Source organism: Diabrotica undecimpunctata, chromosome 1, assembly GCF_040954645.1.
Source record: "Diabrotica undecimpunctata isolate CICGRU chromosome 1, icDiaUnde3, whole genome shotgun sequence".
NCBI lineage: Eukaryota > Metazoa > Arthropoda > Insecta > Coleoptera > Chrysomelidae > Diabrotica > Diabrotica undecimpunctata.
In genome coordinates, this window is record NC_092803.1 from 50,296,003 (window position 1) to 50,311,286 (window position 15,284).

Below are 15,284 nucleotides of genomic sequence, written 5' to 3' on the forward strand. Positions count from 1 at the left end.
TTGGACACGTTTACAAAAGACAAGTCTTACACGTTTAGTTGATTTGTCCAATTATAGATCTTCCCGTTGTGTTGTGATAGCGTGAAACTCTAAGAAAAGAATATACAGTACAATCCATAGCCCAAAAATGCAAACTTAGTCTAGTCTTACCCACTGACAAGGTCACTTCTGCTCTGTTTAGTTTTAGATATCGGCTACTACCTACGATGAAATTGCACAAACGCACTGTGCTGCGAAAACACCAAAAAGCACTTGAAAATATTTTTTTCATATATCAATTGAACCAATTATATAAACCTCCGCTGCTAGTTGGAAAATGGATTTACCAAGAATCTGTACATCGCATCTTAGAAAAAAATGTTTCAAATAAAAAAATGTAGCTGAGATAATTTTGAACAGAAATGTTTATTAACACTTTTTGTGTAGAGTTAACCGTTCTCTCCGTTGAAGCGGCCGGTTACTTTAAATGTCAGTTACGATTTGATACAAATTTTAAACAAAATTGGTATCAAATCGACTGTAAAAATTCGATATTATGTTTTGATCAGAGTGCCGTATCGAAAAAAATCAAAATCCTGAGACCCGTTGACTGTTATATATAAATGCGCGCTTTTTACACATAAATTTAAATGTACAGTGTGATTCACGCAAGTCTAGCATAGTCCATCATCTCTATTTTTAATGAAACACCCTATATATTTTTATGTTTTTAGAAGCTACTTAACAACCTCATCTCAAAAAGTATATTATGGAGGCTCTATTATGAATAAATCAAGGTGGGATTTGGAATTATGTATAATTTTCGTCATTTCAATAATTGCATAAAAGTGTGAAATTAATCATTTATTACACACATAAATATTTTTGTATTATTCATAATAGGCCCTACGTATTGTATTTGGTTAAAATCAGGTTGTTAAGGAGATAAAAAACATACAGGTGTTCCATTAAAAATAAAGATGATGGACTATGCTAGACTTCTGCGACTCACTCTATACATTTAAATTTAATTTATATTTGAATTTAAAAGTTGACTTTTCCAGTGTTTTTCATAATTTTCTAAAATAATTACACAAACAATTTTATTTCATGAGTAGTTTCTACAATTTATAATTTCAAAATTTCACCCTGCATTTTTTTTAATATAACAATATCCAAAGTGTTTCAGTAAAAAAAAAATTGAACTATACTAGCCTTGCGGGGGTCAACCTTTACATTTAAATTTATGTTTAAAAAGCGCATATCGATCTATATAAAAGGATAGGACGACAAGTCACATTGCTTATCCGTTAGGGTAACTACGCCATCTACGAAAGAAATCTGAACTACCAACATGTGAAAGTTCATTCATATTTTATTCTTGAAACCATACGTTTAATTAATAATATTGGTTACTGTAATTTAAGGTAAGAAGCAAAATAATGTATAGCTTTAAGTTAGTTTAGATTGAAACTTCTAGCGCCACCTAGGAAAGAAATCTGAACTACCAACTGACATTTCAACCTATTGGGTCAATCATATTTTGTTCTTGAAACGATACGTTTAATTAATATTACTCATCATCATCATTTAACCCGGATCTATCCACTGCTGGATATAGGTCTCCCTCAGTCTTTTCCATCTATTTCTGTTTTGTGCTGTTTGCATCCAATTTTTGTCGATCCGTTTTATGTCATCAGACCATCTTGTTGGTGGACGACCTCTGCTTCGATGTGCTTCTTGTCTCTGTCTCCACTGTATTATTCACTGTGTCCATCTGTTATCCGACATTCTAGCTATGTGCCCCGCCCAGTTCCACTTAAGGGTCATAATTCTTTCTATGGCATCTGTCACTCCTCTTCTCCGTCTTATTTCCTTGTTTGTGATCCGATCCCTACGAGAAATGCCTAACATCGATCGTTCCATGGCTCCTTGGGTAACACAAATTTTATTTCTTACTTTCTTGGTTAGTGTTAATGTCTCTGCATCATATGTAAGTACTGGCAACACGCACTGATTAAAGACTTTTCTTTTAAGACACATATTAATACACACAATTAATATTACTATGCTAATAATATTCATTACATATATTAGTACATATTAATTACATATATAATTAATAATACGTTTATATTTTTTGCAAAATTGCCAAAAATATTGATTGCTGTAATTTTTAGGGTATAGTAAAAAAACATGGTGGCAGGTCAGAAGTGCACCACATTATACATTATATTTACTTGGTTTACATACAAGAAGTTTATTATTTTAAAAATTTAATGAGTGACTGTAGATGGCAATTGATCGGAACCTCCGTCGCATGCGACGGGCAAAATCACTAGTTTATATAATATATGAAAGTCGACGAGTCTTAGCACTTTTTATAATTTTTTAAAACAAGGACAGAAATAATTTTATTCCATGAGTGATTTCCACTCTATATATAGAGGAATGATATTTCGAAAATCTTTTTCAAAAATATTTGTTCTATGGTTTGACAATTATCTTTTATACTGAACATTTCGTTATCCTCGACTTAGTTTCATAATATACAAATTTATATTATTCAACTACTTGGTAATACAAACAAGTCTGGCAAATTTCCAGGCTATACTTTAATCTTTAAGAATTTAATCATTGTTAAGCGTTTTCGGCTCACTGTGAAACATTAGTGTTGTATAAATAATTGTATATTATGTATGGTATTGTTTGACGTATGCACAACTAGTTTGATAAGTGTTGTGTGGTAGAAAAATACATTGAAACTGAAAGGTAATTCTATAACAATGGGCTTAGCAGCGCTGATTTTATTAGATGCAAAGTGAACACATAAGTACTTATACTTATATTAAAACTATGGCCAAACTATGAATTCCAGTAAAATTTAGTCTTTGTTGTTGCTTTTGTAATATTTATTTTGATTTTAGGGCTATCCCATAGAATTTCCTACGTATTTAAATTATTGTCGACAATTGAGGTTCGAGGAGAGGCCGGATTATAGTTATTTACGACAACTCTTTAGGACATTATTTCACAGACAAGGATTTACGTACGACTACGTATTCGACTGGAATATGCTCAAATTCGGTAAGTCGTTATTTTGATAAATGTGTAGATATTTAATCGCATAGTGCCAGCACGAATACTCCAATATCAACCGTTCAACTATATCCTATTAACTGCGTAAAGATAGATTAAATAAAGAAAAAAAGTTAAAATAAAGCTAAAGAGATTGATGATATACATTAACCCTTTCGGTCTCAGCAGGAATAGGAAATGCGTAAAGAAATAAAAACCTCTTCACAGGCACCTCCAAATACGATTACGTTTACAAAAATAAAGAATTACGTAAAATAAAATTACTAAAGAAACTTTGTCAGTGTTTTGGCAAAAATCATAAAGTTGGTACTTTAGAGAAAAAACGTGTTAAATCAAATTTATTTATTTTATTTCCTGACTTAATATATTAATATGCAGCTAAATATTACTTACTTTTTTATTACAATTGTATGCTGTAACTTGTAACACAACAAATGATGGATAGTGTTTGATGTACACAAAATGAACGAGGCCGCGTTGCTCAGGGTCGGCAGAGATATGGAGGTGCTTCTTTATCTCCCCTAGTACACAAACAAAAATAAAAGTGGAGAGAAGAAAAAGAAAAAAAAATAAGATGATTGCTACTAGAGCTAAACCAGAAATATTGAATGAAAAAAACAAAGATAACAAATGATAAACAATTTGCCAAAAAGGGTGCCACTTTGTGTTTTCTGCGATTGACAAAGAAAAACCAAAATACATATATAAACAAATAACAAGGAACAATAACCAAAATACATAATATAGCCAAATAACAAGAAACAATCACACTTTGTATTTGTTTATCAAATCTGTTCTCATTTATTTATAAGTGGTCCAAGAGAAAAGAAGATTGTTTAGCGAAATCAAAAATACGATTTTGTTACATACAAGCTATATTTATTATTAGCTGAAACATAGATTTAACTGGACATATTAATTTAGATCTTACAAACAGAAATGTCCATTACAATTTGCTGCCTTGTTACATATTTATATAATATTACTTAAATATTAATTTCTCCCATTGACTTGATAAAAATATTTGTGATAAAGATGATGTCAACAAGAAGACTATTTAAAAAATGAAAATTTAAAATATACCTGGGTCATAATTATATCATGATATATAGTTTTCTCGCTTCTTAAAATCTTCATTAAAATTTAGTGTTGTGTATAAAAAAAAACAATGGTTGTTTAACACATAAAAAATTAAAAGTATATGCCCCATTCAAAATCACTGTAAAACTACACTGACATTAAGTACATGAAATGTTAAAGAAAAATATAAATGATAACAGGTGTTTTCCCCCCTACATAGATCACCATCATTGAGATATTCAGCATAACTATTGAATCTGCTATTGCGGGATACAAAAGGTAAAAGCTTACAGTGACTTGTGGGTTTGTTTAACCATACACGTTGCAATTAAAGATGACCCATTTTGGACTAACTTAATCTTTACCTCGCGTTGCGGGGTCACTACATATTTTCATTTACCTGTACAGTTTCGTTGACTGCATACTGTCACTAACACTAATGCCCAAAGATACAATTGATCTTCAAAGATAAAGATGTTACAAAGAACAATAAACAATCGGCCATAACGGCTAAAAAGCCGATATGGCTTGTTTCTTTCAATTTGAACTGGCTCCTGGACCGGGATCTAATTCGGCAATACATTCATTTCTCACGCACGATAAAAATTCCCACACGTGCTAAGAGTGTTCCACTTAGCGGGCGATTCTCACACCGCTTTTAATTGAAAACTCAGATATTATTTCGTGTATATAAACAATTGTATATTTATTCTATTCCAAGAAAACTGAAGTGTTTCCTTCGGAGATTTTTAAAACGTAAATTAAAACCTTATACAGAATGGAATTGAAATACGTGAATTAAAACTTCAAAGTTTTTTGGATCGTTACAAAGTGTAAAATGAAGTATTCACTAGTTAAGTATTTTCTTTTCATACTCTATCTATTCTAATCTAAAATTATATCAATTTTTTTTTCTATAAATAGCTTTGAAAATTTTCATATATTCTCTCTGTCAAGAAAGTGTAAGTCATTTTCTAGTTTTAAGCGTTGACCAAGCGTTACCCTTGGCATGATACGGGGCCTTGCCTGACAGCATTTCGTTTTAACTAGTGGGAATAAAATGGATACTGAGACAAAAGGAGGATGTTTCAGAAGAGAAAAAAAATGTGGCTCTTCTAAACCTGCAAATAAAAATATAAAGAGAACAAGCAGAGATGCGATCCCAGTGGAAGTCTCTGTCTATGTCCCAAATAGTCAATGATTTCATACCAGGGTATAAACTATAAATAAAAGATCAATCGCTTGTTTTCGAAGAGGTTATTTATAGCAGATCTTCTGTAGCCCCGAGAACTTGTTAGTTATATAGAATTATTATTATATTAGTTTAAATTAATATTAAAAAAATGGCAACAGTGTTCGCGAAGTTGTTGTTCTGCAATTTGTGTGGGTTGTACACATTTGACGCAAATCTGTTATACAAATACAATAGTGTGCAGTTTTTGTTACTTGTCATTTGATTTGTACAGAATTGGCCACTCAAAAGAGTCCAACCGGATGTTTGGCAATATTCATTGGATTTTGTGAAAATGCTGAAATAGGTCGATTTTTTTTCTAAATGGGTCCTCTTTTAACGATATAGACATCTGTTATTTGTCAACCCTGGCTCTTCCAGTACAGCAAACTCTTAATTTTAAATAAAGAATATGTGGCACATCATTAGACAAGTATTTCGCTGGAGAATTCAGTCATCCAAGATTTTTTCTTTTCATATTAACTCTGTTTTTGTGAAAAAGTATTGATTTATTAAAAGTGTTACACCTCTTAAAAACCAAATGTAACGCCTATGTTTTGCTAGTGATAATAACAATTTTTTTCTGTCACGTCAAAATCTATATTGAAATAAATTTGCAAACTTTTATTTATTTGCTATTATTGTCTGTTCTATCGCAGAGCACATTGAAATTATTTTCCTAATTTTTATATTATATACTTAAGTCCGTTAACAAGGAAAAATCTGCAGTATTGTTGGAGATAGTTCGAGAAATACCTGGTCTAATTCAACGTAGTTACAAATAAAATGTCAAAAGAAAACTGGCGTTTTAGTTAGAACACGTAATTATTGAACAGTCCGTGTAGAAAAGATCCATTTTTGTTGTTTTAAAATACATTTCGGAAATTTACCTTTTCGATGTTTGTAGGTGGTTCGAGAGGAAGCCATTGCGAAGAGAACGGCGGCGGAGGCAGATCGAGCGCGAGGTACGGAAGTCATCCCCCAGCCGTCCCAACAGATTCTTCACCCGTCGCCCCACAATCGAGGACGCGGAGGCCGCACGACTCCCGCATGGAGATGGTGTCGTCAGGCGGTAACGGTCCTGCCCAGAACACTCTCGATGAAGTTATACGTGGTAAGTAATTAAGATACCTTGTTTTGTAGTTATATTGTTATGTATAGATTCGGCAATATTAAAAACAAAATTTAGGTAGAGGTGAAAGGTGATACGTGGGTCTGCGTATGCACCTTGTAAATAAGCAATTGTTTGTATTAGGTAATTAGCATATCGGCCCTAACCTTGTTAACTTATACTCCCCCATTTGGACATCAATTGGTGCCACCCCCAGACTTTCTCCAATATATTTATTCTTTATTTTATCCTTTTTGTCACTTGACTCATCCATCTTAACGTTGTTATTTCCTCCATTTGTTGATTCTATTTCTTTTTAACTTTCAAACATTCAGTTCCGTATATTATAGCTTGTCTTATGGTAGTTTTATAGAATTTTCCTTTCAATTTTATAGTAATTTTTTCTGTCACTCAACACACCATATCTTTTTCCATTTCAACAATCCCGCCCTAACTTTACTGCATGCTTGTCTATCTATTTCCCCATTATTATCTAATACCGATTATAAAACTTACTTCTTATAGTCATAAAACTTTTTTTGAACGAGTTTGTCTCCATTTTTGAGCTTTTTATCATAAATTCCTTTCTTTATTTCCTACTAATGTAGCGGTTATATTTGCCTAACACATTGGGTATCACTTATAGGGGGTTGAAACTGGGGACAGAAATTACTGGGCTGGAGATAGGGTAAGCAAACAAACCGGAACGTTTGCGAATGGCTACTCTTGGGTTGGTTGGAGAGCTGGGTCGTAAGTAAGTGAATAAAAGAAGGACTAAGGACAAAAAAACTGCAATCTTTAAAGCTCAAATACTCCTTGAAACTATGTGGACCTCTCAAATTGTTAGAAACGCCGTCTTACAAATCTCTCAAATCAGGCACAGCACGATACAATCGGTGATTAAACTCAGTAAAAAACTGCCAAATTACATTTGAGTATAAAATTCACCTCTCCACATATAAAAATTTGCCGGCTTTTTCAGACTACACACCCACAAGCTATCTCTTCCGAAATTCCATCCCAACTTAAACTTGCCCTCAACTTGACTCCTTGTCTCGGTTCTCTGGCTTTCTCATCCCTCCGATCAGTTTTCGCAGCCGGCCAATCAAAATTTTTCTTAATGACGCTTTTCAGGCGAATATGAATTTAGACATGTTACACTAACACTACATTATCAGCATACATTAAACACTATTGAATGTTACCCTGTAGTTTCCCTATTCCGATCCAACACTTCTTAAGGTGCCTTATTCATTTAATAAATGTTACTACTTCTCTGGCCATAGGTTTGTCAGCCACTCAGATTCTTTCAATACTGGTACCCGGAAAGCAGACGAAGAGGGTTCGAGAATATTAAACCACTTGCATCAACTTCTGGCCACTGGCAACAAGTCGCTGTGGAATGGACTATTGTGGGATATGAAATAGATCTTACTGGTTGCATATATTCTGTTTTTGAGGTCGCATTGTAGTGATAAACAATAGAAATCGTAGGGCATCTGCTTAAATGCTTTTAGTGGAGACGACAGATCAACGAACAACCTGACAAGAAGTGGTGAAAACTTGCATGATCCTTTATCTAACTACCTTGGCACCACGAGCTTTCTTGTATTTGAAGGATTGGGCGGGCTGGCTGTAGGAAATCCGGAAAGACTTATTTCAATGCACCCCTCGAGCGGAAACAGCCGCAGTCGTCCGCGCATTTAATCACTTGCAAGAAATATTGCGATTTACGGACGTGGGTACTATATCATGCCAGATTAAATTTTGCTGAAAAATTGTAGTTGTCAATTTTCACGTTGTTTTTTTTTTCAACTTTTGATGAGATTACAGTATGAATTCAATCTAACAACACCAACACACAGAAACGTGTTTCTGTGTATTATTGACAACGACAACAACAAAATAAAAAGGACGTACTATATAGTCGACGGATTTCCCATAAAACATAAACAAAATAACAATATTGTACAATAAAATCGAGGAATCACCCGTAAAACATAAGCTAAAAGAATTGTCAACTTGGGAGATTTTAATTCCGTAGTTTTTTTTTTATTTAAGGACTCAGTTCCTTTAAATTTACCGTGTAGTTACGGGCATTTTCTTTTTCACGGCCCCATTTTACTTCAATCTTTCCATATTTGTACATATATGGAAAGTGTATTTCTCTCGTCCGTAAATATAGCGTAGATAACATATTTTACGTATGTTTTATGCTTAGAAATTCTTTATCGGTAACCATAATGATCAAGGTAGGTTGTAATCCTGCAGTCAACGTATTGAAACTTACATACGAGCTTAGATGTCGAGGTTTCTTCTTCTTTTATGGAGTCACCTCAGTCTGTTGACTACTCAGATTATTATATATTTAAATAATTATTTGTTTTTATCTTGCAGAGTCCCCATGGATGTATGAAAGACGGGTGTCGATGCGTTTGAGAGCGGGTGGCCAAGGTGCCCCCAATGCTTCGACTTCTGACTTAAGCACTACAAAACAAGCGAAGTGAGTTACAAATCTTTCCCTGTCAATGTACATACATGTATTGTATAATCATTTTTATATATATGTTTTATAATAACGATATATGAATCATATTAAAGACATCTTTAATTTGTGTACAAACCTTTTCGTTTTTATTAATTTTTCACATGCTTATTTACAAAACTTGCGTCTTCTATTATCGTTTACGCTCTTTTTTATCACCGTTTGGGGGGAAAATAATGATAAACTACAATCAACTTAGAAACTAAGAAGGAAATGGTATTCTGATTAAGGTCAAAAGACCGCATCGTTCAGACAAAGCAATAGATAGTACGGTTTTCAATCAACCCTGAGCAATCATCGGATATTATAACAAACGTTTAGTATACTAGAGGTAATGGATTTACAGATCACACGGTTCATAAAGGAGAAACTGAAAGTTCGGCCCACTCGACGGTTTTGTAAAATGGTTCTTATAGCCCAAGCGAAGCTGGTTAAAAATGGCTTTATAATTAATAGATAAATAATTAAATTAAACGATGTTTTAATTACTTTAATATATAATTATTAGCTATAGAGAGCTTATAAATAAGATCAATAATTGCAAGAAAGTGCAAAAGATTATTTTATGTTGTTGATTTAATCGAAGTTATTAACTTCTTAGAAGACAGTGATTGTAAGATAAACTTTATTTCTAACTGGTATTATACATGAAAACAAATATTTGAAATCGAAATTTATGAAAGGCGTTGTGTATTGTCTCATTGTCAATGGTCGTCTCTCCTTTCTCGCCGCTGGTAGGTGCGCCGTTCCAAAATTGTGGTACCCAATTTGGTGCACAATGTTGTCACTTTGTTTCTTAGTCCGTGGATTCCAAACGTGTTCCCCGCCTTGAAAGATGATGCCTTTCAAACTTAAAGTACATAAAACTAAAGGTACCTAACACTTAATAACTACAAAGTAAATGTTCTTTAGACTTCCAGTGGTAGTGCCAACCTGAATATTCTCCACATGTCCCAGTTTCCATTTCAACGGGGGTTGATGGTCTTCCTTAATTGTAACTAGGGAACCTGTTCTCAATGACTCATAATTTAGCTTCCATTTAGTCCTTTGTTGGAGTTCACTAACACACTCCTTGTTCCAACGCTGCCATATATGTTGTGTGACTTAAAGTAGGTGCTGGTATACGTAATGCATTTTGACAAGAGCTATGACCTTGTAAATAACAGGTAAACTTGTGTACTGCATCGGCTGACTCATAGCTCTTGTCAAAATCCATTACCTTTACATAGACGTATGGTTTACTGGAGTAGCAGTTACATCAGGTTCGCTTAAAGACGTTGCAGGTCTGCCAATAAAGAAGTTAGATGGTATCAATGGATTAAAATCATGGACTGAATCAGAAAGTGAGAATAAAGGACGTGAGTTTAAAATTGCCTCGATCTCAATTAATAGAGTAGAAAGCTGCTCATATGTCAAAATGAGATCTTTAGCAACTCTGCGAAGATGGTGCTTAATGCTTTTGATTCCTGCCTCCCATAGCACTCAAAAATGAGGGGAGAGAATCTCCAATTAATTTCCATTTTATGTGAAGCTTCGATCAGCTCATCCTTATGATTTTTAATGAAATTGCCTAATTCTTTTAACATATTTCTTAAATCGTTTAAAGGATAACATAAAACCAATTGTAGTCAAACCCTTGACTAACTCAATATGTATGGCTTTTGTGACACAATAAATAAATAAACATATATAAGATTTGTATACCTTGTTTCCCCGTCCTGCTCTATTTTTAATCATTATAGAACCTGCATAATCAACCCTATTAACATACTGCACTATTAACAGATTTTCAGTCGAAACAACTTGAACGAAGAATGAAATTAAGTTCAAACCTAAACTTCGTCGGTATGATTCATAGCTCTTATTAAAATCCATTACCTCTGTCTTATTATTTAGATTGATCAGTGCCTTTTTGTTTTTTTTTATAGTTTATAATCTGTTTAGATGTTCTGTTTTTTGCTATATAAGGTTTTGAAATGTACGAGGTAGTTTAGAAGATTTTATTATTAATTTTTTTTATTCATTTTGTAGCAACATTAACACACTGTAGAATTTTAGCGATTTGACATCAAAAAATCTATTTATTTTAAAACGATTTATAGTCTACTATTGTCCAAAATTATTAACATACCGAAATATTTAATTGTTGTATACAGGAGTTTTCTTAAATGGAACACCCTTTATTTTAGTATTGTAATGAAATGTTATTTTATGATGCTTTATTATTTCTTAAGTATTTCCTATAATTGTTTTAATTTCTAGTTATTCGTGATTCTTTGGGTCATACATTAATTGCAACAATTACGTAAAATTTTATTAGGTTTGCCGTGAAAATATTCAATAAAAAATAATTTTTTGAAAATAAAAATACATAATAATCTAGCTAGATCCTTAATTTGTTAATATTGAATATGTCAAAATACCTAAGTAGTTAAGATTGTTGGTGTGTAAAATATTAGTAAAACCATACATTAGCGAAGACTTTGACAATTAGGTTGTGAAGATAATAAGGTATAAAATAATAGTAAAGGTAATAACAATCATTATACAAAATTTAAAGTTTTTAAGATGAACGGATGATATCAAGCGCATCACCACAAACTGGATGCAAGAAGCTCAAGATAGAAATAGGTGGAAATTTTTACGGGAGACCTACGTTCAGCAATGGACAAGTATAGGCTAATTGATGATGATGAAATTTTTTACCCATTATCAAATCAACATAAAGGGAAGTGACTTTTAATATAGAAATAAAATTAGATGTAAAACAATATATTTCCTTAGCAAGGTTCTGAAACTACTTTCTTGTGGCATTGTTAAGTTAAATATTATGTATTTTATGGGATTACGCCACAATTATTCTTTGTGATTGTGATGAAAATCACATTTTTGTTTAACTAATATTTGACGTTTCGATTTCCAGTGTGTGTAACCAAAGATTTTGTTATTAGTTATGTCATTTCAAAGTTGACATGTCTGACCTAGATCTTGTAGGCTAGGTGGCCCCTAGTGGCTAAAACGCATTTTGAGGGTGGTGTTATTACTCTAGGAATATCAAATTTTGACTGCTTTTGTATATTTCATGTTATATGTTTGTGTAAAAATTATCAAAGTTGTGGTTGTGTGTATTATGTGTTTTGTATTAGACTGTAGATGGTGTGTTTGACCTCCTATCTTGTTGTACAACACACCATCTACAATCTAATACACAACACATATGCAACACATAATACACACATAAATAAATTTACGTTGCTCAATTTACACAACCACAACTATGATAATTTTTACATAAACATATAACATGAAATACACAATAGCAGTCAGAATTTGATATTCCTAGGGTAATAACACCACCTTCAAAATGTGTTTTAGCCACTAGGGGCTTTTGGCCTCCAGGTCAGACATGTCAACTTTAAAATGACATAACCAATAACAAAATGTTTGGTTATACACATTTCTAAATAATTTGTACAAAAAAACTTTTTTATTTTTTAGAACGATTTCCGGAGTGAAAATCGTAATATCAAAGGAGTCAAATCCGGAGTCAAATATTAGTTAATTAAAAATGTGATTGTCATCACAATCACAACCAATAATTGTGTCTTAATTATATAAAAAACATAATATTTAATACATTTCTTAACAAAAATAACGAGAAAAACGATGAATTTATAATAAATGTTAAAAATGATCTCCGTAAACGTTAAAACATAATTGAAAGCGATTTTCAAACGAGCGACTTAAACTAGTTAATACATTTCCTTTTAAACTCATTCTCACCTTCATACCTTCTTTAGTTATAGTTGGTGTTCTATACACAATATCTTTTATATATTCTCAGAAAAAAAGTCTGTTTAAAGTGGTTTATCTCTGGAGATCATGGAGGCTACCTTCTGTCCTCTTCCCTTTCCTATCCATCTTCCAGGAAAAGTATCATTTAAATATTCATTCATTAAAAAAATGTGATGTAATATCTTATTCTCTGAGGTATGTTCAATAGTACTGGTTCCAATAATTTAGACAATTCGTTGTCCAGAAAATGATGCATTTCTCCATTTACGTGATCCTCAAAAAAGTAGGGGATGTGGATTAGAAGTTGAGTAATAATGGAAGTAATGCATATTTGCAGTACCATTCTTGTGGAAAGTAGCTTCAATGTATATATATATATATATATATATATATATATATATATATATATATATATATATATATATATATATATATATATATATATATATATATATATATATATATATATATATATATATATATATATATATTCAATAAAATGTATTCGAAGAAATAGGCATCATTCTGAATTGGTTCCTGTGCCCATCGACAAAATTCTACTGTTTTATTATAGTCCTGCTCATTAAGCTCTTGATGCAATTGTGCAGATATGGGTGCATCTTGCTCTTTTTTAAAATTCTTTCTACTCTACGACCACTAATTTTAAAAACATTTGAAATTTCACTCGTATTAATTTGTAGATTATCAGTGATACTAAGGATTACATTTTGATATCTCATCCGATATTCACAAATTAAGGATCACTCTAGATTATTATGTATTTTTTTCGAAAATATTTTTGATTGAATATTTTCACGATCAACCTAATTGTTGCAATTAATGTTTTACTCAAAGAATCACGATTGACTCAAAATTAAAGCAATTAGGTATAGGGAATGTTTAAGAAATAATAAAGTACCATCCATTTAAAAATACTCAGAAAATACTCATTCCAAGTTTTGATCAATCCTATATACCAAAATAAAATATTTCGCTATTTTTTTTATGTCAAATCTGCCCAATTCTACAGGGTGGTAATATTGCTACGGAATTAATAAAAAAAACGTAATTATCTTTTAAACTGTCTCGTACAACATTGACCAACCTTATATTGCAAAAACTAAACATCGATAACAGTTAAAAAATGTAAAAATATACCGGGTGTTCTGTAAAAAAGATGCTTGTGCCACCCTGTCAATATAAGTAGCCCTGTATATTTGAAAATATTTTCAACATATGGTGCTATCCTCCAACTTGTACCCAAAATTGTTTTCGTATCTTTTACAACAAATGAAAATTTGACTTCCTGGCACTAATGACGTACCCTGTATATATTGATCTCATATTCTAACTTTGTTGTCTTTTTACATCATAATACTGTTCTATTCATGTAAAGTCTTTGGATTTTCTTTGTTTCTATCATTTTTTATTCTCTTTTTTTTTTTTCATTTGTCTATTTTAAGTCGTGGATATTTAATGAATTTCTAAATTGCCATCTGGTCAACATTTTATTTTGGTTACATACATATTTCCTTATTATCACCTTCTATATACTAGTTCCCCTCTAGTTCTACAAAGTTCCATGTGATGTCTTCTATTAGCTAGTTCACGACATATGCCGTTGTACCTTTCATGCTTGAACGGATTCAAATATTGTTCTTTAATTCAGATTTCATTATAGGAAAGAGATCGAAATAGCGCGGCGAATAAGGCAGACAGTCCAATACGAATGCTCTTATGTCTGCTAGAAACCTCTTTTCACACAGAAATCCGCATACATTTTTTGGGTGTTTAAATTGTTCTGTCATAGCTTCAGAAATCACACGGATACTTAACCGACCATCAGATGATACTAGATTATTGATTTTTTCGATATTGCCATTTTTTGCTGTGAAAGTACGACACGAGCCTGAATTATCTTCAACGTGTTTCTCGGCCATATTGTAATCGATTAAACAACTCAAAAACAAAATACTTTAACGAGATAAACATTCAGTGCCATACCGTTCTTTTAATAAATGATGAGTTTCAGTGGCGATTTTTCCAAGTTGGATGTAAAATGTAACATCAGTTCGTTGCTCTACTGTTAAACTTACAATTTTTTTGGGCGAAAGAGAAAAATAACTAACAGTTCGACAGCTATACGATTTATTTACAGAAGTGTGTATTACTGCTAGCACCTTCGTACTTCTCTTGTAGCAGGCGTTAGTCTCGTTGTTTAATTGCCGTAACTTGTATAAGAAATAAAAGTCAATAAAGACCTAATTAAATTGATTCATAGCAACAACGATAATAGAAGATTTGACAAGTAGCTTTTTTACTAATTTTTACTAACATAGTCTTTTTTATTTTTTCTTTCTTCACTCATCATCACCACTCACGAACCACGTCACGTTACAAACATAAAAAATCACCAAATCACTATAACAACATCGCCAACGTTC

At 32.2% G+C, this 15,284-nt stretch overlaps 1 protein-coding gene across 1 annotated transcript in view; it reads left to right on the plus strand.

Moving 5' to 3' along the window:
• The window catches only part of LOC140449037 (casein kinase I-like), a 116,402-nt gene that overhangs the window by 85,197 nt on the left and 15,921 nt on the right, over positions 1-15,284 (plus strand). Inside the window, exons 5-7 of the mRNA XM_072542180.1 lie at positions 2,907-3,066; positions 6,297-6,503; positions 8,898-9,003. Coding sequence (XP_072398281.1) covers positions 2,907-3,066; positions 6,297-6,503; positions 8,898-9,003 — 473 coding nt within the window. The remainder of the gene's footprint in view (positions 1-2,906; positions 3,067-6,296; positions 6,504-8,897; positions 9,004-15,284) is intronic.